Source organism: Mustela lutreola, chromosome 4 (assembly GCF_030435805.1).
Source record: "Mustela lutreola isolate mMusLut2 chromosome 4, mMusLut2.pri, whole genome shotgun sequence".
In the NCBI taxonomy this organism is placed as follows: Eukaryota; Metazoa; Chordata; class Mammalia; order Carnivora; family Mustelidae; genus Mustela; species Mustela lutreola.
Window position 1 is genome coordinate 65,110,379 of NC_081293.1, and position 23,108 is coordinate 65,133,486.

A 23,108-nucleotide genomic window follows, 5' to 3' on the forward strand; every position below is an offset into this window, starting at 1 on the left:
CCTCTAGAACTCATTTATCTACACTTGCAGGTTTGTGCCCTTAAGGAACATCTCCCCAGTTGCCAGCCTGCCAACCCCTGGTACCCACCATTCCCATCTGTGTCTACAAGTCATTGCTGGTCTTAAACTGGAGAAGTGGGATAGTGGCAGTGGTGTTTAAAATGTATTAGGACGTACATAATGAAGGGGAAATTAGGGTACTTGGCTGTGAGCTGTGGCAGGCTCGGGTCACACAGGGAAAAGAACTCCGTTCAAAGAGAAGCTTGTGGAACCCATGATATGATGCTCTTTCTTCAGAGATGACTTCTCTAGAGTCTTGCTATAGCCACAGTTTCTCAGTAGCAGAACGGGGATCATCATTCTCCATAGAGGATTTGGAAATTTGCAGAGGCATTTTTGGCTGTCATCATGGCTGGCACATAGTGGGACAGGATGTGTGGGACAGACCCTTTCAAATAGTGTCCCAACCAAGACGCCAGCAATGCCCCCTGAGAATGCCGGATCGAACAGCTCTTTACAGCTAAGGTGGGGAGGTGGGATATCCCAGGATACAGAAGAGGGGCCCTGAAGTTCATCCTCAGGCAGAGCATTGAGTTTCCCCCAGTGATGTACCCCTGTGGGTGGGTAGGCCAGAAGACCCAGAGGTTCCTTTCAGCTCTTATTACTGAAAGTTTCAAAAATGAGGTGGACAGAACTTACACAAAGTTCAAACTAATTTAGGTAACAGCTTTCATTTATTACTAGTATAAGACACTATAAGTTCTGTATACATTGTTTCATGTAATCCTCTCAGGAATCCTGTGAGGTGTGGGTTCGATTTCCATTTTCCATGAGGAAGCAAGAAGCTGTATCTCTTGGGCAAAGTCCCACAGCTTTAAGGTGGGGGAGCTGGGGCTAAGAAGCAGTAAAGTGAATAAAATGAAATCAGACCAAAAAATAAGCTACACTCAGACTGTGTTGTTCATAACGTTTGAACATTGGAGGTAGCATGTCCAGGCTTCATACCAAACATGGACTATCACAGGAAAACCAGAACTGACAGCAGCCCCTCTCACACCAGCTGGTGATTGTTCTCTGCCCATGCCAGGGTTGCCAAGTGAATTAAATGCTTTTTTAAAAAGGGTTTTAAAGGACTTAAAAAAAAAAAAATACTAGGAAATCCCATTACGCATTTAAGAACAGTTAAACTGGAAGATTGGAAACCTAAAAACTAACAAATGATCAGATTCCTACTAAAATATAGTGCATTCTCATCCCCCCCCCATGTTTTGTTTCTCTCTCTCACTTGTGCATTTTTGAATCCCTAAAGATCATGGTTTGAAATGAACTCTTATATTCAGAAATGTAATGGCTTTATGACAAAACATATAATATCTATTTTCTGGTAAGAAGAAATACAAGACGGGCTTGTCTCTACAAGAAGCGAGTTCCTCTAGGTTTGAAAATTAAAAGCCGCTTTGTCCTCGCCTCGTCAGAACCTCGCAGCCGGTTTCCCCAGCTGGCCCCCCATCCCCTTGGACTAGGATTCAGTACCTTTGGGGTAGGACTTTGCAATCTGCATTTTTAACAAGGTCCTTGGATGATTCTTCTGATCAGACACCATCAGAAAACACTCTCTGAGGCCATGCTGTGAAAATCTTCATGTAAATTGTCCAAAGTTGAACTGCAGGAGTCTTTTTTTTTTTTTAAGTTTTATTTACTATTTATTTGAGAGAAAGAGAATGTGAGGAGAAGGGGCAGAGGAAAAGGAGATGGACACCCTCAAGCAGACCCTGCCCTGAGCAAGGGTCCCATGGCAGGGCTCAGTCTCATGGCCTGAGCCAAAACCAAGAGTCAGATGCTTAATCGACTACACCACGCAGGCACCCAAGTCATAGAAGTCTTCATGGTTCCTTGGCTTACAACGACTATTCTTATAACTCCTTAATAATGTGACTTTGAACTTACATTATATGCACAGTTTACAAAACACTTCTGCATGGTGCATCACTTGAGACCACAGAATGGACATTTTTACAGATGAGCAAACTGAGATCCCAAGAAGTCATTTGTCCCAGATCCTACTGAGAGTAAAACAGAATAACAGGGACTTAGATCCAGACCTTCTACCCCATTTTATTGTGCCTGATGTGTGACCATCAGCGGCGCCTGCGGTGCCCAGATGGCAGCTGCGGGTGTGCGGCACTGGCCGCTGAATAGCTGAGGTCATCACGGTCCCCGGAAGAGCAGTACCATCTCCTCAGGACAAGTGCGCTGCAGAGAAGGCCATTTGCACCAGAACTACCTTTTATCCACCCCCCAAACCATTTTTCTTTAAAAACTTGATAGACCTTATTTTCATTTCTTAACACGTTTAAAACTTGAGCAAGGATCTAATTTATCCACTCAAGGATCTGATTTGTCCAAAGACCAAATGAGGGCAGGATAGTTGAGAAACTAACAATTTCAAGGTAACTGACATCTCAGAAACCTATGTGAGTGATTGACTTTTTGGATGGGAAATAAAATTATTTTAACTCAGAAATGCATTTCATTCCAGATTTATCAGAAATGATATAAGAGTGTGGAAAATGTGTGCCGGTAACGCCCCTTCATATTTTTGTTTCTCACAGTTGGGTTGGTAAAACATGAGAAAAAGGAGTGGGCTTTTTGATTAGAGCGACAGCATTCGGTAGAAACATACCAGGAAATCTAACATCGCTAGGTTAACTCATTTTAAAGAATTACACAATTTAAAAACAACTTTCCTCAATGTACAGAAAGCAGCTGATACTCTGTAATTGAATTGTTGAGACACTGTAGAGTTCAATTACTATACGCTTCTCTACTCAGATATTTCAAGCTGGGAGGGGCTTTATTAGTTACTGTAATACAGAGCAGACTACTTTTGAATGAGCACTAATAGTGACAACTTTAAAGAAATCTGAAAGCCATGAGTTCTTCTAATTTAAAATGACAGAGCTGGACTAGCTCCTCTTTTAAACTCTGCATATTTTTATTAGCTTTGAGATGTGCCGTTTCCTTTTGGATGGAAGCTGTATGCCAGCAGCGTTTTTAGTATGGAGACTGCTACTTGGATTCAGAGCTAGAGCAGATGGATGTTTGCCCAAGTTAAGAAGAGACTCTGTATAGAAAGAACGGGCAAGCACAGCTTTTAGAATCAGACAGTTGAGGTTAATCCTGGCTCCAGCATTTTCTAGCGATGGGACCCAAGGCTCCTTCCAGCTGCACCTTGCTTACCTGTGAACTTGAGTTAACAGCTTCTATTTTATGGATTGTTATGAGATTACATGAGATCTAACTCATAGAATCAGCAAAAATAAGAGCCTAATAATTTATAGCTTTTTTGTTCGTTTTAATTTGTTCTGCAAAACAAAGACTTGCTTGGTCTAAGTCAAAAGGTGTCAATTTCTTTAGCAGAATTCTTTTTTTCTAACACATTCTTATAGGATGAAAGGCATTCAGTGGTCAAAAACTCATCATTGTTTATGGAATTATGGAAACTCTGAAATGTATCCTGAAAGATATATATATTTAAAATATGTTTAAATATATATATAGGGGCGCCTAGGTGGCTCAGTGGGTTAAAGCCTCTGCCTTCAGCTCAGGTCATGATCCCGGGGTCCTGGGATCGAGCTCCGCATTGGGCTCTCTGCTCAGTGGGGAGCCTGCTTCCCTCCATCTCTCTCTGCCTGCCTCTCTGTCTACTTGTGATCTCTGTCAAATATATATATATATATACATATATATATATATATATTTAAAATATCTTTAAAATATATATATTTAAAATATCTTTAAAATATATATATTTAAAACAAACTTTAAAATATATATAAATAAATATAAATAAATAAATCGTTAAAATATATATTATATATATATAATGTATATATTAAAGATTTATTTATTTATTTATCTATTTGAGAGAGAGAGAGAACATGAGAGGGGAAGGTCAGAGGGAGAAGCAAACTCCCCTCCAAGCAGGAAGCCCTAAGCGGGTCTTGATCCCAGGACCCTGGGATCATGACCTGAGCTGAAGGCAGTCATTTAACCAACTGAGCCACCTAGGTGCCCTTGAAAGTTATATTTTAAAGGCACATATTGTGTGTGCCTGCGTGGCTCAGTCAGTAGAGCAACCAACCGACTGTCTATTTTGTCTCAGGTCATGATTTCAGGATCATGCGATTAGGCCCTGAGCTAGCTAGGCTCTGCACTCAGTGGGGCATCTGCTAGAGATTCTCTCCCTCTCCCTCTGCCCCTCCTCCTGCTCACACTCTCTCTCTCTCTCTCTCTCTCTCTCTCACACACACACACTCTCTCTCTCTCTCTCTCAAAATAAAGAATCTTTAAACACACACACACACATTGAACACCCATTAGGATGGCTAGTATCAAGAAAAAAAGAGAGAAAGAGAACAAGTGTTAGTGAGGTTTTAGAGAAACTGGAACCCTTGTGCTCTGTTTTTGGGATAAATGTAAATTGGTTCAACCACTATGGAAAAGAGCTTTGGAGATCACTCAAAAGTGTGCTGTGTGAAGTCACCATGTGATCCAACAGTTCCATTCCTGGGTCTGTCTACAACAGTATTGAAAGCAGAGTCTTGAGGATACATTTATACACCCACGTTTCATAGCGGCATTATTCTAGAAGCCACCCGTGTCCATTAAGAGATAATTGAGTAATCAGAATGTTCAACAAAGTTTAAACAAAAAGAGTTGGGGAGCTAGTGAGAGAGACCTGGCAGAGCCTTATCTGAATTGTTGATAAGAGACCTGCTATTAATTCAAGTTTGAGTGATAAACAGTCTCATTTTATCCTTAAAAGAAAATAAATAAATTGCCTGAAGTTTTTAGAGCAGAACGGATCCAAATACGCAGAGCCCAGTTCCACGGCAAACATCAAACAGCCAGGCAGCGGCACCACCGGGGTCTAATCCGGTGGGATCTGGTCGGTCTCTGTGGGAAGGGAGTGAGGGGGAGTGCCAGTGGCATCAGCGTTTTCGTCAGTCTCTGCAGGATGGGGTGGACTTACTCTCCTTATCTAGGAAGCACAGACAGAGAACAGTTGCTGTAGAATAAAACCAGCAGTTAGTAAAACCGGAGAAGAAGACTTTCACCTAAAAAGACCCATCTCATTTCATTAAAGGTTCATGAAGGAGAAGGAAAATGAGCCTTTACTAACAATGGTGGCCATCTTAATAATGATTGCTATAGTATAAAGGAAGTTTGAGTTTATTTTGTTTTTATTGTTAATAATAGACCATATAAGTTTGAATTTTTTTTTAAAGAAAACCCTACTATGGGTCAGACTGGGAAAGCTGGAATATTATCTTAGATTCCATTATTTGAAACTCTCCTGGGTATGTCCTTGAAATCTCAAATCCTTATCACTGAAAGCATTATTTGTTTGCATATATTTTGTGGATTTTTTAAGGTATTAAAAAATCAGGCATCCTCTTGAAAAGAAATGAGGTACTGAGACGTGCTTCAGCATGGGTGAACCTTGAAAACATCGTGCTGAGTGAAACAAGACAGACCCAAAAGGCCATATGTTGTGTGGTTCCCTGTATGTGAATTGTCTAGAACAGGCAAATGTGTGAGAGAAAGAAAATGGAATAGTGATTGCCAGGGGCTAAAGGATGGACAGAAGAGTGGGAAGTAACTGTTTCTTGGGATGGGGTTTCTTTTGGGGGATGATAAACTGTTCTAAATAGATACTGATTATGGTTGCACAATTTTGTGAATATTCTAAAAACCACTGAATCGTATACTATAAAATGGCCAATTTTATCATATGTAAATTATATCTCAATAAGCCTGTTACAAAAATAAACGACTGGAGAAGACTTGCAGTGGAAAGCAATAAAAATCGTCCTAAAAAGAACATGTTTTTATACTCTTGAGGAAATGAAAGCGAGCAGGAATTCAATTCTGTGCTTTTCTACATTGTAGCAAAATCTATGTAATCGTAAAATATCACTGACCAAGCATATATTGTTTGGAAATTGGCATGTATGACTTTGTAGTAGAAGAAAAAACTTTCTCCTCTACACTCTTCGGTTTAGTTCCTAGGGTCTTGCAAATTTAACCAACAAAAGACAGATAAACAGGAGAAAGGTTTACGATGCATACAGAGTCTTTCATAGAAAAGATGTGAAGACCCAAAGTGGCAGTTAGCCACGAGGGGCTTACGTACCATTTTAACAAAGGGTGATACCTTTCTGGAGAAGCGCGACGGCAAAGGAAAGGGAAGTTGGGCTTCCAGAGGTAGTAAATTTGGGAAAAGTAAACATATGGGTGGGGAAACTAATAGCTGCTAAGGGTTGTTCAGTTCTGCAGATCCCAGTTGTGCCTTCTCCATTGATGAGACACTCAGAGGTATCTTATTCCTGGCCTGGGAGAGGGAAACACCTACCCAAAAGGAAATCTGTGCTTTGCTTTTAGATGAAAAGCCCAAAACAGCCTTTATGCCCAAGTGGCATATTGTGGGCATACTCTGATCTCCTTCAGGCCTCCTCTCAGAGGCTGTAAGACTTTTCAAAAAATAAATATCTAAGAGGTGGACAAGCCAAAAGGCCTTGCTTAAATGTCTTCCCAGGGCTCACTCTGTGAACTTACTAATTGTTTTTCTATTTCTACTTACACTAGGGATAACGAATCGAATAAGCAGACTAGCAGAAGGACACGTACAAATCTTGAATTGGGCGTGTTTTAAATGCAAGTCATTAATCCATCAAAAACTTCATTTTCAGACATCTTGTTTTGCCGTTTTGACAAACTTTTAAAACCATAGTAGTAACACGTGTGAGAATTAGCAGAAGATACCAGATTCCCTCTCAATTTAACATTTAATTATTTTAGAATTGGTACTCACTTGGGACCATATCAAGAACCTCAACGAAAAGAGTCATATTGTTCAATTTTTCATTACCTGAAAGACTTGAGTGTGATCACACCGATTCTTCTACCTAGTGATAACCTCTGAGAGAGAAAAGGAGAAAGAGAAAAGAGAGAGAGAGAGAAAAGGGAACAGGGCATCAGAAGTCAGCTGCCTTTTGTATATTTAAATGGGACAACAAGTCTGCCATTTATCACAGGTGAGGTTGGAAGTGGTCCTGATTCACTTTAGGAAGTTGCAGAAAAAATCTGGCCTTGGCTTGGTGACAGTTCCATAAAGAGCCTTGGCTACTACCAAACCTGGGTTTTTCAGAAACAGCTGAGAAGAAACAAACAAGCCAGCAATTCCACCTTTCCCAGGAGAGCTAGCTGTTTCTTCCAAGTCCCTGGAAGTTTAAAAGAAAAAAAAAAGATGCCCTTCCATATTTGTATCACATTTTGTCACACATACCATGTTCAGTCAGTCACCACTCTGCCCATGGTCCCTTCCTCTCCACCACGACTCAGCCCAGCCCACCGCTTCTGAGCTGTGCTGAGCAGACATGGATCGAACACCGTTTGCATCCATCCTAAGAACTGCCCCCTTTAGGGCCTTCTTTCTTAGAGTTCACTCGTTACTTCAGCTCTGTCATGACTTTTCTACCCGAACTATCTAATAATAATGTCTTTGTGAGATGTGGTCATGTCATCCTTTTTTTTTTTTTTAAGACTTTTTTTTATTTATTTGAGAGAGGCACAGAGAGAATGAGAGCGTGAGCAGGGTGCGGGACAGAGGGAGAAGCAGACTCCCCGTTCAGCAGGGAGCCTGATGTGGGACTTGATCCTGGAACTCTAGGATCATGACCTTAGCTGAAGGCAGGCGCTTAACCGGCTGAACTACCCAGAGGCCCCATGTCATGCATTTTTAAACATCCATCTGAGAAATAAGAAAAAGAACAGTAATAGCTAACATTGTATCCTATTTACTGAATGCCAAGAAACATTCTTAAGACTACCCTTGTTAACTCATTTCATCCTCATGACCGGTCTATAATATGGATACTATTATTGGCCTCATTTTACAGATAAGAAGTCTGGGGTACAAAGAAATTAAATAAACTCGCCCAAGGTTAGGCAGGTAGTCTTGGGTGACCTGAGGTTTGAGGTTAAGAGGTCTGGCTCTAGAGTATTAGCTCTTAACTACCGTAGTATTTGACCCCAGGGCTTTCTGTATCGGCTCGTACAGGAACGCGCTAATGGTGAGACTTGGTTATATATTTGAACAGTTTAGAAGCTCAGGGACAACGTGGTCTGGTCTAGTGAAGAAAGTGTAAACTTTTGGACAGACAAATTATGGTGGCTTTATGACGCTTGGCAAAAATCAAAATGATTTTTTGTTCTAGTTTCCTCATCTGTAAAATAAAGATAAGAATTAGAGAGTGCCTGTGTCTAGAGTTGGCGTGCGGGTTAAATAAGTAATATGAAATACTTGTGAGTATATGATGAAATATACTGAATTTGTAGGTGTCCCCTCTTTTCCCTAAAAGTGGAAGGCAAAACCCGTTTTTCAGGGTTGAGAGTTTTACTCCCTAACTTCAGTGATTGCTTATCTTCAAGAAGGGTAGACTGTAGGTAAGGAGTCTTACTGAAAAATCAAAATAAAAGAAGATTAGTGTAGAAGAACATGAATGACTGAAAAGAAAAGGCTAGCAGCCACACCGCGGCGAGAACACACACCCACACATGAACAGATACAGTCACGATCCGTGTTGCTTTGTTAAGTACCTGACCAGGTTATTCACTAAGAAATCTGAAAGAATTAAACCACTGAGTACTGTAATTTTCTTTAGTCAAAATTCTAAATATTCACCCAAATCCTATTAATGTTTTCATAAATACTTTTACAGCCAATTTCCTCTGTATGTTTTTACTAAACATATGTGCATATATATGATGGGATTGCTTTGTTGTCTTTATCCGCCATCTTCCATAAGGGTTGAGGAGAAGTAAATGCCAGGAAAAGAAAGGCACTAGCTAATCAGATTTATCCCCCGCCTTTTTTTTTTAGAATGAATAATTATTACATTGACTAGTTTAATGGAAAAGCTCAGTGGAATAGGATGCTATTGTCCTGGAGATGAAAATAAGCCCAGAGAACTTAGTGAGATGGAAAGGGCAGTGTCTGGGGATCCGGAAACCTGGGGTCATGGCCAAGCCTCCAGCTCTGTGACTCCCGGCAACCTCTTATCTTCCCCGGCCTCCTCATTGTCTCTAAAATAGGTGATTAGACCAAATCAGACATACTCATCAGTTAACAAAGTTATCTAAAACACTAATGTAGACTATAACATTGAATGTTGCACCTTTGGCATAAGAAAAAAAATTCCACTAATAAGCCACTCTACACAAGCTTTGAGTAGCATTTACTCTTATTTGCACTAAATTTAGGTCAGCTTCAAAACTCTAGGTTGAATGTGTTTTTATCCAACTTTTAATTCAGGTTTCTTCTTAGGAAGAACAGGTAAACCATTAACCCTAGCCATATGTAATTTTCTATGTTAGTAATAAATAGGTACCTTCAGGATACCTGTAGGCTTAACAGGGTCCCTCAAAGTTCAAATGTAAGGCAAGTTGATGGGTAGGTAAAACTTCTCCTTGGCTATCAGAGTGGGCAATGCAATCAGTATGAGCCAGGACAGAGCTGGCGATGATGGGCTGCAGATTAGGTAATGACAACAAAGAAATACAACCATTTTTCACTGTACATTGTACAAATGCGTGTAGTAGAAATTATTTAGGAAAGAATGAAGAAGTCTAATGTTATCTATAATCTCAGTCCCGAGGGATAGGTGGTTAACATGAGGGTCCAGAGTTCAACAGATTTTTAGAATGTAGGTGTACATATACTTACACATAAATGTGACGGCATATTTTTTAAACCATGTTTTTTGTATGTTGTTAATTTATCACAGTCTACCTTCAAAGTTATGTCACATTACAGCTAGTGTGAGAGCTGAAAACAGGATCGCTCTCACTCTTCCGTCTATGTGTGGATAGTGGGCATTTTATTTACACATATGTTGTGAAGCCCCCAATACACTGTTACTGTTTCTGTTTTAGGTAATCAATTATCTTTATATTTGCCTTCACTTTTGCCATTTCTGTGTTTCTCTGTGTGGGCCTAAGCTTTTGACTGGTATCATATTCCCACTGCCTGAAGAACTTCCTTTAATGTTTTTTTTTTTTTTTTGTATTATAAGTCGGATGGTAATGGAGTCTCCCAGTTTCCATTTATCTTAAAAAAGATCTTTATTTCTCCTCAGTTTCTTAAAACATATTTTTACCGGGTATAGAAGTCTTACCTGACAGGTGTTAATTTTTCAGTATTTGAAGATGCCACTTTGTTGTCAGCATTGTGTAATTTCTAAGGCTGTCATTTTTGTCCTTGTTCTCTATGTAAATATGTCCTTTCCCCTCTGGTGACCTTCATGATTTTTCCTTTATCTTTCATTTTTAGCAGTTGGATTGACATATCTGACCGTAGCATTTGGTTGTTTGTAGTTTATCTTGCTCGAAGTTCTCCAAGCTCCTGGGATAGGTGGCTTCATACATTTCATGATTTTGAGATAATTCTTAAACATTGTCTCTCCAGGTATTTCTCCTGCCCCATCCCCTCTCTTCTAATGCAACTCCAGTCATTGGTTTCATACTGTCCCCCAAAACTTAGACTCTGCTCTTTCTTTTCCACTCTTTTTTTTTTTTCCTTTGTGTTTCAGTCATTTATACAGACATGTCTTTAAGCTCACTGATGCTTTTTTCAGCTGTATGAAGTCTGGTGATGGGCCCATCAAAGGAATTCTATGTTTCTTATATTGTGGTTTTTCTTACTGAGGGTTTCTATTTGACTGAAATTCCATACCTTTGGTGAAATTCCCTAACTTTCGATGCCTATAGCTCACTAGTTCCACTGGACAGAATGCAAGAGAGACTGAGGTAAACACTAAGTTTGTCTGAAAATGGGCATACCTCATACTTGTCTGTCAGGCCAATGTAGACAAGAGTCAGCAGAGCTTCCGTCTTGCTTGAGGGGATTTGGCACCCTCTACAGGAGGGTTGCACTGCCTCCTGCTCAGCGTAGTGGCTGAAGGGTGCGGTGGAGGGAGGAGGGGGAGTGTTTAATGGTGTTGGTGCTCCGCCCTCGGTTCTCCCTGCACACATGAAGAAGCTGGGAGGAGGTCTCTCACTAAGTTCTAACCTGATTTCATCCCCTGGCTGCTGTTGCTTGTGACTCTGTGCTAGGCTCGTGCTGGAACTGACGGTCTTCAGTGGTGGCCTTAGAGATGGTGCCTAGCCCTCAGGGCTGGCTCTCAACATTCCTACCCTTTTGACTATGGCAGTCAACCTCTGCCTTGTATCTGTGGTTTTAGATTTGAAGGCTTTTCACATATACTGGCACACTGCATCCCAGAAGCGTGTGTAAGCCTGTGTTTCACAAGCAGCAATGAGCGTTCTCTGAAGCATGCATTTTCGTCCGGAGCATCACTAGTTTCTTTTGATGTGTTGGGATTCCATATTTTTATTCCTCACTTATACAGTGGAAGTGTAATGCTGGGTTTGTGCATAATAGAATATGAAACATTTTTACTGGTTAACCAAGGAATTGGACTATAAATGTCCCCTTGAGTGGTCCAAAGGTACCACGTTCATTTTGATTCATTCCTAATTGACAGAAGCAGTTATTACCAGAGTCGGGAACGCAAAAGTATGTATTTCCTTCAGAAGCTCTATTTAATAGAGAGGGGAAGCCATAGCTGTTTCTAGACCACGGCCCAAGGGTCTAGAAAACTGAGTTCAAATCCCGATTCTGCCTCTGATTCACTGTCTTTTAATATACAAATTGCTGACCAGTACTATTCCCCAGTTTGTCTGTCAAATAGGATTAGTGATTTAGTTCAATAGAGTGTAGTGAAGATAAAATGAAATTATGTAAGTGTAAGCAGTCCTTGACAACACTTTTTAAGCACTATAGAAATATCAAGTATTCCTCTAAGGTCAGAAAGGTGTAGAAAAACGTGGGAGTTAGAATTTCAAGGCACCTTTTGACATCTATGCATCACTTTATGAGAGAGTACATGAATATGGAAAAGAGCAAAATTAGATGTAGAGTCTTCCTCTCCCTAAAATTAGCCTACTTGTAATGGAGGTTAATTAAGTCCTTCTCAGCCAGGCAAGGGCACAGTTTTAAAGGGAAATCACATGTAAGTGCTGACTCCCGCTGGGGAAGTCACTATCTCCCACTCTGGGCTCAGTAAGCTGCCTGTTAGACCATGTTTCCTACAGACCTCACCTGCCCCTCCATCAGCTATCTCAGGTCTAGAATTTACCCACTATAATGCTTGGGTCCACACCTGCTCTTGGACAGTGGAGACAAGGAAGACAATTACAAAGTCATCAGGCATTTTGTTTCCTTCTGCCCACTTTCATTCACACCAAAAATAGTCCACACCAAAGGGGCCAGAGCACACACGATGTACAGCATATAGCTCTACCTCTTCTTTTTGTAAACTGTTACACATAGTTGAAACCTTTAGCCATAGCCTGGTTAATCTAGAGCAGGGTCAGCAAACTACCATCCCCAGGTCAAATCTGGCCCACCGCCTGTTTTTATAAATAAAGTTTTATTGGAACACAAGCATTCCCGTTTCTTTACATATGTTATATGGCTGCTTTAGCCCTACAATGGCAGAACTGAATAGTTGTAAGAAAACTTGTATGGCTTGCAAAGCTGAAAATATTTGCTCTCTGGCCCTATGCAGAAAAAGTTTGTCTACCCTGGCCTAGAGCAATAATGCTTATCCCTATGTACTCCCCATTACTGAAGCAAATTTGGTTTCCCGAGGCCTTTTTTCTTCTTTCGTGTAATGAGTCAGTTGATACTTTGGCACCTAAGAGTGATGAGGACAAGAGTCGCTCAGATAGGAGAATGTAGTGCTAGGAGCGTTATAGTTTATAATGTTTAGAAAAGTTTATAGAAAACACAAGGCGAAACAACATGTCTGACAACCCTCCATAAGGATGAAAGCAGCTAAATCTGGACATTAGAAAAGTCTACACAGTGAATTACTCAGTTTTTTCAATAAATAAATAGTCACGGGCAAAGGAAGGCAGAGTCGGGCACCTACGGAGATTGAGATGTAAGAGATATTTCAAAGTAATGCAGGTGTGGCTCTTCTAATTTGAGCAACGCTGCTGAGCTTACTGGACATAATGCGAGACTTTGAATACTGACAGGGTCTTGGTGTGATGAAGGAATTATTTTTAGTTTGTTAAATATGGTCATGGTGTTGTGATTACTTGCTTTAAAAAAAAAAAAAAAGCCTTATCTGTTAGATAGAGCTAAGTTGCAGTATTTGTGGATGAAATAATATGATCCCTAGGATTTTCTCTTCCTTCTCTTAAATTTCTGCATACACGAAAAACAAAATAGCGGGAGCATAGGACAAGTAATGTCACCAAAAAATTGGTAGGTATTGAACCGGAGTGAGGAGTGCATGAAGCTCCTGCCTTTCTCTCAGACCTGTCTGAAAATCTGTTTAAAAATTTTCATCATAAATTGTTTTCTAAAAATCCCAAGTTGAGTCCTATTTTAATTTGAATCCTGGTTTGGCCAGCTACTTGTTTATCAATAAAATGGACATTATAAGTCGGATTGTTTATGACGTGAAGATTTTGAGAATTAAATGAGATAATAAAGAGTTAAGCACAGTGCCTAACGCACGGGAACAGTCAGGACCTGGGAGCTGTGATGCTATCGAAAGACAGAGACATGACCCCTTATGAGCTGACACTATGCGTCCTATAATTGCCTTAGACCTTAAATCCATATTGTTGCTACATAGGCATAAGAAGCCAAAATAGATCATGTTTTCACTGTATACATATATTTCCCCGACAGTCTGGCAATGGTAAACTGGCACCTGTAAGATGGGAGGGAAAACCTGTGGTACTGCGGGGTCGTGAGCTGGAATTTCAGATTGTCGTAACAAGATGTGTATTCCTCCATGGGAAATCCAAAAACAGTTTTCTGTGACGTTGCTAATGAATGCCTGTAAACACATTTTAAAAAGCCCCACGTGCATGGGCAGTCCTGTGACTTTGGTATTGTCCAGTTTCCCACTTGGATTTGCTCTTGTCTCTCTGATATCTTGGGCTCAGATGAACCCAGAGATGGCTTTGAGTAACATGATCCTCCTTTCACAGTCTCAGCGGACGTCATCAGCCACTTAGTCAACTGCTCGTTAGCTAGTACGGATCACACAAGCTTGTAGGACGACGCAGTGGCTTAACGCTGCAGGATTTTAGAGGGGGAAAGAAAAAAGCCATCTCATCCATCAACCACCTACTCAAATGAAATAAAGTTGGTCCCAACCCCACAGACTGTGTCCCTTAAAATTCATCCCTCGGAGGGGGAGGGAAATCCCCTTAGTAAAATTACTGTCAGAAATTTTGAGAAGCATTCTGTTCACAGTGACTGTTAAAAAAAAATTAAAAAGTGAGAATATGTTGGGGGATATTGAGGAAACGATGTTTTGGCTGAACTGAAGATTCTAAACTACATTTTTTTCTGTTCTTCTACAGAACGACATCACACCTTTACACGTTGCGTCAAAAAGAGGAAATGCCAATATGGTAAAACTATTGCTTGACCGAGGAGCTAAAATCGATGCCAAAACGAGGGTAAGGGTACAATTTGTGTACACGCTTCTACTTCTTCTCAGGAAGTAAGAATCCTTCTGATACCTTTGCGCTGGTTCAGTGCAGGCTTTACCTTTGACTTCATTTGCTGCGGTCTCTGAGAAAATGACCGATAGATCAATGTGTCCTAAAATGGGATGCTGGTCCGTGTTTATAGATCTGCAATGCATGCGTATGTGGTGTGTGGCTTTAATTATAAAAACTGAGACCTAAGGTCTAGAGGTTTAGCTGAGTTTGATTTGTAAGAATTCAGTCACTGCTTAATGCTACAGGCTGGGCTCTTTGGTCAGTTTGATATTAAAACTGAGTGATTCTATTTAAAAATAAATCTGTCTGCTTTCGCAAACTGCTGGTAGAAATGTAAAATGATGCAGCTACTACGGAAAATCGTATGGAGCTTCCTCGAAAAGCAGAAAATAGAACTACCTTACCATCCAACAGTTCCTCTGCTGGGTATTTACCCGAAAGTATTGAGAGCAGGATCTTGAAGCAGTATTTGCCCACTCGTGTTCAACTGTAGCCTTATTCGCAATAGCCCAAGAGATGGTAGCAAGCCAAGTGTCCATCAACAGATGAATGGATGAAGAAAATGTAATGCGTACATGTTGTGGAGTATTACTCTGCCTGGAAAGGGATGGAATCCTGTCATATTCCACAACATGAATGAATCTTGAGGACATTATCCTGAGTGAAAGAGGCCAGTCACAGAAGTAAAATATTATAGGATCCCACTTCGATGGGGTATCTAGAGTGGTCAGAATTAGAAATGGAAGCAGAATGCTGCTTGCCTGGGGCTTTGGGGCCAGAGGAATGGAGAGTGTTGTTTAACAGGTATAGAGTGAATTTTATAAGATGAAAAATTTCTAGAGATGTTACCTAACCATGTCAATACAGTTAACATTATAAAAATGTATACTTAAAAATGGTAAAGAGAGTAAATTTTATAGTGGTTTTTTTGCCGCCGTTTAGAAATTGAAAAACAAACAAACAAACACAAATCTGTTTGGCTAGGTGTTTGGCACCTTGCCTGATTTGGTGACATACGTTGTGGGTGGGGGAAGGAGTTGAGTCCCAGAAGCAAGCTCAAGTCTCAGATGCGGACCTTAGCCCGTTGACTTCGGTAGGCTGTCTCATCTGTATGTAATTTCTCTATCTGAAATTAAAGAAAATTAATGGTCACCTTAAAGCGTTGCTGCAATGATCAAGTTAATGTTTATAAACTGGGTTGGAATGACGTCGGCCAGAAATAAGTCCCAGATATTGCCGGGATCACTCAGAGGTCTAACTAGTGCCAAACTTCTAACCAAGGAATTATCATGTCGACATTTCATGCGTTTGTTATAAGGTGGGAGCAAGAGTGGGCATCAAAGGCTACAAAAAGGTGATCTCGCTGTACACAGCCCCTTATCTAAGGGGGATAGTTTGTAGCCCCCACAATCCTGTGTTTGCTCTGCGTAGAATCCTGATCTTGGTGTTTCCAAAACTGTCCCGATAACCTCAATTTGATTCCTGCAGCTCCTTGGTTTAGTGATTCACTTACTCACTGCGTTTGTCCACCCAGCCAATACTGAGGTGCCTGTTGCGGGACAGACACCGTGAGGTAGTAGAGCAAGACTGCAAGACACTGTCCCTACCCTCGTGAGGCCATTGGGCGGTGTGTCCCCTGTCCTCTGACCTGAAGACACCCCAATGTAGGTGCTCAGCAGAAGATCCACGCTGCTTTTTCCTGATAACTATTGCCCCTGATAACGGTGTCTGTACCTTAAAAGAAACAAGCTTTCTAGAGAGGAGGAGTGAAGAATGATGAAGTTTGACCTCTAGAGGACTGTCTGACTGGGCAAGTAAATTGAACAGAGCTCTTTTTTGAATTGGCTTTGCATTATTTAATAAGAAGCCATAACCAGTATGCTAGAGCTGCTGCTTTAAATGGCAGAGGTCTTCCGCTCATACAAGCTATTTAAAGAGGTTGTAAGCAATAAAACCGAATCAGTGCTTGTGCCCCTTGATTACCATGGAGAGCTACAGGATCATCTTGAGTAGAGAGCATTTTTATGAAGAAAAATGAGGAATCCTAGAGCCAAGCAGGAAAGAGGAGTTTGAAGGGATATACCCTGATATCTAGCTAGGGTTTTAGTGGGTAAGTGGATTAGAAATTCACTTATTTCCCCCTCAATAAAATCATCCATGCCCAACAAAATTCCTTTTTGGTCATTTTGCATCGTTTACCGAACACTCACTTGCAGTTTTAATACAGTGAGAGGAGAAAAGGGTATCTGGGGAACTCGGGCCCCAGGTTTATGGGGCATCTGGTGGCACCAGGGTGAAGAAACATAAAAACTCTTCTGGATGAAATGATCAGAGATAGGGAATAATGTAGAATGCAACTTTACACGCTATGCAAATTCAAGATGCAATTTGGTTTCTCTGCCGAAAGGCCGTCCCATTTTGAATAAGGTGCAGACTCCTTTCTCCCATCCATTCAGTTTTAGCTGGGATTTTCTTTTCTCCTGTGCTCTGTGAGTGGCGTGTGAACGTGAAGGAGACAGAAACAGAGGACAGAGAAGCCTGTCCTGCTTGTGTTGTTGTCTCACAGGGAGTGGGGGGAGGGTGGGATGTCCGTTGGGCACAGGCTGAATTCCTGGCAGACCGTATGGAAGAAAGTGTAGTACATACCCCAAATATGTAAACTATTTTGTGTTCTTCTCATCAAAGCTTCCCTTCTCTCTGGCTGAAATGACTGAGTGGTGCTTGGGTGTGTGGGTGAAGGGCGGGAGCCAGCCGAAATGTCAGAAAGCGCTGGGGACAAACCTAAAAAGAGAAAACAAAATTGTTCATAAATGCAAGTTTTAACTACTCAAGCCAGTAGCTCTTGGGAACATAAATATTGTTATCTACTGATCCACCTCCTACCAGGCCTCACTCAGGTTGGGGCTACCTTGTACCAGCAACAGTCTACCCTGTTGTATACAAGCCCCCAGGTTTAGAGACAGGAAAACATCTCCGGATTTCACGTTAGGGACTGGCACTCCCTGGGATCTGGTTTGCTCCCTCTGTCCCCTGCGTGGGCTGCTGAGCTATTAAAGGACTCAGATTAAAGGCAGACTCTTAGAGCCCTTTTATTTAAGCAACTAAACATGAATTATGGTCAGAGTAGTTTAGCTAGGACCTGAGCGAGGTCTTAGCAGCTGGTAAAGCAAGTGAGAGTGCATTTTATTTTACCTCAGTGACCTGATCTTGAGTCTTAAGGGTGACTTGCAAGTCAAGTTGTGACCTTAGGCAAGTTCACCCTCCTGAGTCTCAGTTTCTGTGCCAGCACGGGTGAGGAGTTGTTCCAGATGATTTTACAAGCTCTCCCATGTGGAAGGACATTGGATATCGCACCTGTAAGAATAATTAGTTACTGTAAAACTTAAGATGGTTATGTACATTAGGTTGGTGTCACCAACCTAAGAGACCTCAGCCTCCATCCCCCAGCAAAGATCAGCATTTAGGCAGCTATCCACAAAGAAAAGCAGAGAGCTTAAGGAGTCTGCTTCAGAATCTCCAGTGACTCACTGGTAGGGAGGTGAGGGGGTCGGGGTGGGGGGAAGGGACCCTGAGAATAATTGCGTAAGAAAGGAAAGAAGACCAGCTTCATTTTGCCTGCATCGTCTGAGCCAACCTGGGAATGCCTCGGCCTGAGAGAGCTTCCCTCACCAGGAAAGGGAGAGTCTGGCGAGAGGAAGGAACGAGGAAACCTAGGGGCTTCCAGGACCAGCCATGCAGCAGGAGTGACTGGCTCCCAGTGACCTGCTTTGCAGAAGACCTTAGCAGCTTTCTCACTGCTGCGGGCCCCCTGTGGATTTCCCTGGGTTTTATTCACATTCAAAGTCTCCAGACTCCTGAGTCCCCCCTTCCCTGTCCCTGCCCATGCCCCACCCTGGCCTACCTCCACCCCCTGCTGCTGGAGCCAGGGGTCCACACCAGCAGCTAGCCCAGGCCTCTGGGGCTGCACAGGTACAAGATGGCAGCCCGGACCCCCTGCGGACCCCCATCACCATGTGTACGCTGGGGCCAGCCCCTCCCCACACTGACCTGACCCCTACCCCGGGCTCCACTGCTGTCCACATGCCTGTGGCAGATCACAACGAGACAGGGCCTCACAGCAGTTTGTGGGGCTGAATTTGTCTCTGCTCCAGTCACTGGCTTTCCCCACTTGGCACACATTCAAGGAACCTTCTAGCTGTGCACCTGTGTGCCCCAACCAGACGTTCATTAGTGGCATCCAAACAAGGCACACACCTGTTGGGGGGGTACCCACAGCCATAGGTGTGCACACTAAGGGCAGGGCCCCCACAGCTGTTTGAGGGCTGGATCTGGCCCTGTCTCCCATCACTGGCCTGTGCCACTCAGCTCACCTACGGCTGGTCTTTCAAGCTGTGTAACTGCCTGCCCCTTACCTAACCCCCCACGCCAGTCTCCTCTGCAGGGTGCCCACTGTGGGGAGGCCTGGCAGCCCCAGTAAGACACACGGACAACCACGGTCCCCACAGCCGCTGGTACACCTGCAGCCGGACCAGGCCTTTGGAGCTGGGCCTGGTCCCCCCACTCTGTGTATGTTTGAAACCAGCCCCCGCCACTACCTAGACCCACAGCGGGCCCCTACTGCGGTGTGCACACCACCAGCTCTGGCCCCCATCACTGCCCACCCCAACCCCCAGCCACTGGCCCTGGAGGTGCCACTGAGGACTCCCCACAGTGCTCGCCAGGAACCACACAGTTGTCAGTGTTGTGAACCTGAGTGGCCTGAGCAGATGAGACATCATACACCTCTGGGACACACCCGGCATTTGGCACTCTACGCCCTAGGCCTGGGCTTATGGCACATTCCACCACGTCCCTACCCACAGGTGAAGGTCTTTCCATAGCAAAGTCAACCCATAAAGTCTGGAAGAGGTGACTAGTTCTTTAAATGTGCAGATATCTGTATGCAAGGTTACAGGGATCTTGAAGAATCAGGACAACACAATACCCCCAAAGGAGCACAGGAAACTTCTAGAATGGACCCCAGAGAAATGGCAATACAGGAATTGCCTGGCAAAGGATTCAAAATAATTATTCTAAAGATGCTCAGAGAGCTACAAGAAAACATAGTAAAACAATTTAATGAAATTAGGAGCAAAAACAACAAGAACAAAATGGAAAGAGATAGAAAATATAAAAATTAGAAAATAGAAAAAGATAAAAAAAGAAAATATAAAAAGAGAACCAAGCAGAAATTTTGGAGCTAAAGAAGACAGTAATGGAACCAAAGACCACAATAGAGTGTTCCATTAGCAGACCAGACCAAGCAGAAGCAAAGGCCTTTGCACTTATCCAGGCACAGGAGCAAAAGGGAAAAGAGTGAAAAGGAATGACAAAAACCTGCAGGACTGAAAAGGCACCACTATGTGAAAACAATCTACCCATTATTGAGTCCCAGAAGGAGAAGAGCAACTTACTGAGGACTTAACAAATTAAGTCCAAACCAATTTGGAGAGTTGTAAGGGTCAGGAGGGGGAAGAAACTAGACAAAGAGGTGCCCCTGGGAACAGAAATTGGATTTTTTTTTAAGAAAAAATATTAAAGAAAAAGTAGCTAGTGGTTTTATGCAAAAAAAAAGAAAAAGTCACCAGCATTTTATTCATAAATTGATAAAGCTTTAATACAGCATTTAAATTGCATTTCCAGGATGTGGAATATTATTCAGCCATAAACATAAAGGGAAATCCCGCCACTTGCAACAACATTGAGTGGACCTTTGGTGCATTATAGGAGGTGAAATAAGTCAGACAAAGACAAACACTAGATGTCCTCACTTAGATGTGGAATCTAAAAATATCACACCCACAGAAACAGTAGAAAGGTGGTTGCCAGAGTCTGAGGGGTAGAGGAAATTGGGAGATGTTGACCCAGAGCGGACAGAGGGTACCAGTTACAGGGTGTATCTATTCAGTTATCTAAGGTTGATCTTGGTGACTATAGTGAACCGTCCTGTACTGTATATGCAAAAGTTGCTATGAAAGGAGACCTTTAGTGTCTTGACCATAACAACAGCAAGGTTTATGTAAGATGAAGAATGTGTTAAGGAACCTTAGTGGAAAAGATTGGATGAAATGAAATTAAAAGGTTGAATTGAAATGGAAAGCATTTCACTCTCTGTGTGTGTGTGTGTGTGTGCATGTGTACACATACATACATACATGTATACATATATGTATAGGTAGGTAGATCAGATCATCACGGGTATAACCGAAACTTGCAGTGTTCCAGGTCAATTTTATTTCAGTAAAGTTGGGGGACACTGGGGAAGAGGCTTATACCCAAATGTTCCCGAAAGAGTTTAGCTAGGAGCTGATGAGCCACAAAGGCTGTGGTCTTTTTTCCATTTAATTCCTTTCAAGAAAGCTTTTCCTATTTTCTCAGCCTCTTAATGCTGCCAATGTCAACTGGCCTGTTATCTTATTCTCCCGCAGAATAGGCAAGAATAAGTATGTTGAGTATCTCTGGAATAATGGCGGCAAATGTGTTGAGATATGAACAAATATCAAGGCAGATTTTTTCACTCTGGTCTATATACAGATCCTAATTTTAAATAATTTTTGAAATGTATTCATTTTTTTCAACAAGATTTTAATAGCTTGATTTATAGACTAAAATGCTTTGCAAAGAATGGCTACTGGGGTTTTTTTTTTTTCCCCCTTTCCCATTTAACTCTAGCTCTGTGTAAAGCTGAGCATATATGTTTCTTGAAGGAAGATACTTTGCAAAAGGTGGTGTCTTATCATTTTCCTTTTCCTTTGCATCAACTTGCAGCCAAAACAAAGGCTCAGTAGGGACACGAATCAGAACCATTTTAAGGCTTTGTATCAGCTTCTGAGTTCTATCTTTTCCCGGGCTCTTCTGTACCCGATAATAAAGACAGCTATGTTTGTGTTTAGTGCTTCAGAAAAGATGGCAGAGTGCCAGGTAGAGTCATTAATGTCAGTGTTCTGAGAACGCTGCTCTGATCACGGCTCTGCCAGCTTCCAGTTGTCCTAGCAGGTGCCACTGTCTGCGTCCACCTACAGTCCCATTACTACCACATCCCATCCAAGGCTCCACCATGACCCTCAGATGCACACATTCATCTTAGTATCTGTAGCACTTAGCATACAACCTGGCATATTCCAGGTGTTTAATAAGTATTCACTGAATATATAAAAATAAAAGATACTCTCCTTAGTGTTAATTTGCCAAAAGGTCTTAATTTTCTTGACTTTATACTGATCCTTTTGTGATGTAATTTTGCTCCCTGAAGTTAATGACTTCCAATTGATTTATAAGAATACAGAGAGATTTGTGTGCAAGTAAATAAAGGGTTTTTTTTCCCAGATTTTTTTCTTAATTTATTTATTTGACAGAGAGAGATCACAAGTAGACAGAGAGGCAGGTGGGGGGGGGGGCAGGCTCCCTGCGGAGCAGAGAGCCCGATGTGGGGCTCAATCCCAGGACCCTGAGATCATGACCTAAGCCAAAGGCAGATTAATCCATTGAGCCACCCAGGCGCCCCAATAAAGGGTTTTCAAAATACCTCAAATCTGTTGGTTGTTAAATTCTTACTATTCTGGGAAGGTGTCAGGGGACACTTGGGTGCCCTGTAATTTTAGCTTGTCCTTTCCCAGAAATGCAACTGGTTCTATTTTACAGGTTAAATACAAAGAAAAAAGTAATATTTTTATTGACTTTTGCTTTCTATTTTATTTCCAGAGGTTTATTGCCCTGCCTAAAAATAAATCCTTAAAGAAAACATTAAATATTTTATGGTCATAAAATAGTCTCCATCAAAGAGAAAATTCCAATACAATACTTTCTCCTTAGAGTTCCAACATAGACATGTTGATAAAAGCATGTGAAATGGTGCAAAATATTCTGTGTTTGAACATTAATCAAGATGAATTTGAAAATATTTATGTCATTTGAAAGTAGATTAATTTTTAATTTTTACATTACAAATATTAAAAGTTAATTAAAATTTATTTGAATTCAAAGAAGCATAATGACATCTAAATGTTGCTATAAACCTTAAAGTGCTCTAAAAAAAATTAGATCTTAATATTTAAAAATAGAAAAGAAAAGAAAGTACAAGTAATCATGAAATGCCCTTAGCTTTCAAAACATGAAAATCTCTTTAAAGGAAAGAATGCTTTTAAGAGTTGCAAAGAGTTCTGAGGACATGACGGGAGCATGTTCTCTCACACTGTGTCTCTCTGTCTATTTCTTTCTCTCCTAATGATTTTACAGCATATTGGAAACCCCATTTCCCTTACGAAATTAGAGATATAAAGGTATTGGGTAAATTTTGGGTACCCCTGAAGCCAGGCTGCTGTGAAGAGTCTGTAGAGCAGGCTCAGGTCAGGTGTTATTTTCATTAATTGCTGTGGTTCTAAGTGCTGGTGCCCAGCAAGTACTCTACT

At 41.6% G+C, this 23,108-nt stretch overlaps 1 protein-coding gene across 8 annotated transcripts in view; it reads left to right on the top strand.

Annotated features, from left to right (window-relative positions):
• The window catches only part of ANK3 (ankyrin 3), a 675,561-nt gene that overhangs the window by 477,391 nt on the left and 175,062 nt on the right, over positions 1-23,108 (top strand). For all 8 annotated transcript variants that reach the window (XM_059170184.1, XM_059170185.1, XM_059170186.1 and 5 more), the window contains one exon: positions 14,518-14,616. In XM_059170184.1, the coding sequence (XP_059026167.1) occupies positions 14,518-14,616 (99 nt within the window). The remainder of the gene's footprint in view (positions 1-14,517; positions 14,617-23,108) is intronic.